We start from the raw sequence: 4,772 nt of genomic DNA on the forward strand, positions 1-4,772 counted from the left end.
GATGAGGATATGTGAAAGCTCTCTAGTCTCACTATGATTTGGGCCAAGTCAATGAGATTAATCGTTGTCCACATATCAGAAACTAGCACTACAAAAAAATAATCTTTTTTGGTGCTTTTTAGAGCCTGTACCGACGGTTAAAAACATCGATAATTTTGGTGCTGGCGTTTTCAAAAGCATGGCAAAAACGTCGGCTAGGTGGGAGTGGAAACTTTTTTTTCGATGTTTTTGAAAAGCGTCGGCAAAAACAAAAGCTATGTCGATGCTTATAAGCGCCAGCCTATTTTGGAGTCCGCCGATGCTTATAAGCGTCAGCCTTTGCCGAGCAACCCCATATACAATACGCTTTCAAAAATTGGGAGTATGTTGTTGGAAATTCAATAATTTGTCGGAAATTCAACCCCATATATAATAAGCATCAGCATGATCATGCCCAGGAAATACAAGCTCGGAAATATGTTTCTTTTAACAAACTCCATTACTAAGATGTTGCAACAAAGAAATATATAATCTCATTTGAGTGCTAATAATAATTTTTTTTTTACAAATTACAATAAATTACATATAATCTTATCAAGGATGTTTTTTTTACAAATTACAATAAACTGCAAAAGATCCCCTAACCCCATCCCTAACCTCATCTGGGGTTTCATTTACAAATTACCAACAAAAAGATCCCTGATGCAAGTTTCTTTTCTCCCCTCCCAACAAAAAAAAAAACATATGGGTATCTACCAATTACCTGCTCTAACCCCAAGAGTGCCCACCTTCTTCAAACCTTTCTTGACGATGAAGCTGGTGCCGATGAAGAAGCTCGAGGAGAGAGTGAGGATGAGGCCCTTGATGCTGTCGACGGACCTCCCACTGTAAGACTCCACCCAGCTCCTCCCCGACGCTGCCTCTGGTGCCATGGCGGAGAAACCCTATCAATCTAGCTGCTACCGCAAGATCCCCGGCCTTCGGGGGCAAAGAGATGGCGGAGGGGCGAATCCGCGGTCCCGGTGGGTCATCGCCGCTTCTATCGCTGTCGGTCACTTTTGTCTTCTTGAAGATCTAGTGGCAGTGAACGGAGGCCTCGCGGAGAGAAGATGCATGCGGAGGTACCATAGGATCTGGGGCCAGGGTTTCCATCCTCCCCCTCCTCTCTCTCTCTCTCTCTCTCTCTCTCTCTCTCTCTCTCTCTCTCTGAGGATTTAGGTTTCCAACCGTGGGATCTAGGGATGGTTTTTTTTTTTATATATATAACGAGACTAGTTGAGTGTCATGGGGATTCCGACGACACTTTTAAGCGTCATCTCCCCACTCCCTATGTTCGCATCCGACAACGCTTAAAAGCATCGTCTACGCTTTTCTCATTTTTTTGGCCTCCGACGATGCGTAAAAGCGTCGTCTTATGGTTTGCTTTCCCCACCCACCCAATTTAGCGCCGTTTTCTACCAATGCAACTTAGAAGTGTCGGCAAATTTTGGCACTGGAGCCAAAATTACCGACGCTTTTGCCTAGCGTCGAAGTGTATGCGTCCGCACTGTCCCTTTTTTCTGTAGTGTAGTTTCTTCTAAATATGATTTGGTAGCCATTACGAATACCTTAAAATTATCGAGGAGAGAGCGATTTGATTGGAGATAAAAAAAACAAAATTCAATACTTTGCGGCACTTAAATTGGTATCTTTAAGGCAATATTTGCCCTCACTTAAATAATAAGTTTGCTAACGGATTCTTGGCAAATCACCTCCAGGATACAACAAAGCCTTACAAAATTATGTAAATACCAATTCTGAAGAATCCACCAAGAACTCTCTAAGAAACTGTTTAAACGTTAAAGAAATAAAAGTTCTGAGAAGAAAAGAAAAAGATGCTTTTTTTGTGGCAAGGCCCTATATTTATAGTCAGAATAGATACAATGCATGGCAGCTTTCAATAGTAATGCAACTCTTCAATGTAAATCTGATGGCTAATAACCAACGTCTGTCCCATAATGTTGAACAGGTGCAAAAGCATCTTAATTTCTAATATCACAAGGTTTCAATTTTATATTGAAATTTATCTGATAAAAATACTGTGAAAAAAATCTTCGGAAAAAATAACCGTCATCGGTCAATGACTATTATGCTCTACGTTAGGATCAGTTTTGCAAACGATCACTTGCGAGAACTTTCTACAGTCACCAATACCGGCTTCTAAGTCTGCCTCAACACCTCGCCGATCCCAAAATTTCCAAGTGGCTCTATTCTCCAGGGCGTCACTGCTTACGTTGACGAAAAGCAAGCCGAATTTTCTAATTTCGCCATACGATCTCGTTCCAAATCCTGTTGTCTTCGTCGCGGATGCAACATCTCTCTTCATCTTCTATATACCCAACAAACACTACTTGTCATTAATTGGACCATCTTGTTATTTCACCGCCAACCTGCACTTTTACTTTCGAGCTGGTTCATCCATCAACAACGCGACGTTCCTCATCAAAAAGGAAACCGGGACAAGAAATATCTTAACCCGGGCGAACTGGAATAGAACTCTGAAAAGTATATTCTAAGAGCAGCCACAGACTTGGACTACAAGTAATATAAACGCAGCCGGTCCGCGCGTTCTAGTCTCCTTTCTTTATGATATCTCTTTTTTTCTGAATATGTTGGCTGCACCCAAACTCCGGTCAGGTGCCGTTATACTAAAAAAAAAAATTCTCAACTCCGGTCTCCTATTCTATACCCATAATATACATAGTGGCATAAGTGGCCCGCCTCTCCTCAACTCTATCTCTAGCTATCTCTAGCTAGTAGCTCTTCCTCAACTCTCCCATAATACCTTCCTCTCGGTGCTCTATTAGCCGACCACTAGTTTCTAACGATGAAGGAGATGGTGGTGCTCTATCCAGGGACGGGCATGGGCCACCTGGTGCCCATGGTGGAGCTGGCCAAGCTCTTCCTCCGCGACGGCTTGGCCGTCACCGTCCTCGTCATCAACAACCCATTCAGGCAAGGCTCCGACGACTCATTCATCGCCGCCGCCGCCTCCGCTCACCCCTCCCTCTCCTTCCACCACCTCCCTCCCGTCTCCCTCCCCCCCAATCCCCTCATGTTCGATATCCTCCGCCAGGCCACGACCCACCTCCGCCCCGTACTCACCTCCCTCTCCGAGACCTCCGCCGTCCGCGCCCTCGTCGTCGACTTCTTCTGCACCGAGGCCCTGGACGTCGCCGCCGAAGTAGGCCTCCCCTCCTATATCTTCTTCTCCTCCGGCGCCGCCAGCCTCGCCGCCTTCCTCTACTTTCCAATCCTCCACTCCGCCACTCCTGGCAGCTTAAAAGATCTCGGCATCGCCCCGATCAACTTCCCCGGCCTCCGGCCGATTCCGGCGTCCGATATGCCGGCTCGACTCCAAGACCGGAACGACGAGTCCTACAAACGTTTCCTCTTCCTCTTCGAGCGCTTACCGAGATTCGACGGCATCTTGATCAACACCTTCGAGTCGTTGGAGCCGCGGGCGGTCAAAGCCCTGAAAGACGGTATCTGTCTTCCCGACCGTCCGATGCCTCCGACCTATTGCATCGGGCCGTTGATTGCCGAAGGGAAACCATCAGAGAAGCACGAGTGCATCACGTGGCTGGACTCGCAGCCGAAGGCGAGCGTGGTGTTCTTGTGCTTCGGGAGCAGGGGCTCCTTCGCCGCGGAGCAGCTTAAGGAAACGGCCACCGGATTAGAGAGAAGCGGACAGAGGTTTCTGTGGGTAGTGCGGGCCCCACAGAACGGAGACCAGACGGCCAAGCCTCCCGGGCCACGGCTCGAAGCGGATCTGGAGGCGATTTTGCCCGTGGGGTTTCTGGAACGGACCAAAGACAGGGGTCTGGTGGTGAAGTCGTGGGCCCCGCAGGTTGAGGTGCTGGCCCACGAAGCGGTCGGCGCTTTCGTGACCCACTGCGGATGGAACTCGACGCTGGAGGGGGTGTGCGCCGGGGTGCCCTTGATCGCCTGGCCTCTCTACGCGGAGCAGAGGATGAATAAAGTGATGCTGGTGCAGGATATGGGTCTGGCGGTTGCGGTGGAGGGATACGATAAGGAGTTGGTCAGAGCGGAGGAGGTGGAGAAGAAGGTGAGGTGGGTGATGGAGTCGGAGGGAGGGAGCGAGTTGAGGAAGCGAGCGGCGGCGATGGCAGACAAGGCGAAGGAGGCGTGGAAGGATGGAGGGTCGTCCGAGGAGGCGTGGGTGGAGGTGGTGAAGGTTATCAAGAACGGTGGCAACGGAGTACGTGGATGACTGGATTTCTTGCGCTAAATATTCAGATAGCTTTTTATTTTTTTAAGGATGCTTGTTATATCTTTCGTTGAAATAATATAGATATGAAAGTGATTTATGTATTCGAGCAAATCGAAAGGTCCAAACTATATAAGGACTATGTCGAACAGGGTCTTTCTGGATACCCACCAGTTTAGGTTTGAGTTGTGGAGGCTTACTTTTGTTTTCCTACTTTTTCAATCAGCGCCTCATGAGCTATACATTCCATATACAATATATTGTATTCTTAACTATGCTAGCTCTACGTGACCATGATTGTTGTAAGATGCATGGACCACCTGTTGGCGAACTTGTTGTACCAATTTCAAGAAAAAACTGCAAAAAAAAAAAAAAAAAAAAAAAGCTAGACATGCTACCTAAGACACTTTCTTAATATATTTATTTTTTTAATATGAATTTTATTAGGATTATTATCCCCAAGATTACATTTTCTACATTTTAAGCCGCACTCCAAGTTATAGCACCCCAATACTAGCACCGG

General features: G+C 47.1%; 1 protein-coding gene across 1 annotated transcript; it reads left to right on the forward strand.

Moving 5' to 3' along the window:
* The first annotated feature begins 2,639 nt into the window (after positions 1-2,639).
* Positions 2,640-4,524, forward strand: LOC103702600 (UDP-glycosyltransferase 88F3-like). Its single transcript, XM_089926179.1, has one exon. It carries the CDS (start codon positions 2,846-2,848, stop codon positions 4,250-4,252), a length of 1,407 nt encoding a protein of 468 aa, XP_089782305.1. The 5' UTR covers positions 2,640-2,845; the 3' UTR covers positions 4,253-4,524.
* Positions 4,525-4,772: the final 248 nt, after the last annotated feature.

The sequence above is a fragment of the Phoenix dactylifera genome, chromosome 1 (genome assembly GCF_051530095.1).
Source record: "Phoenix dactylifera cultivar Ajwa chromosome 1, Ajwa_hap1_PhDact_Kaust_v1.1, whole genome shotgun sequence".
In the NCBI taxonomy this organism is placed as follows: Eukaryota; Viridiplantae; Streptophyta; class Magnoliopsida; order Arecales; family Arecaceae; genus Phoenix; species Phoenix dactylifera.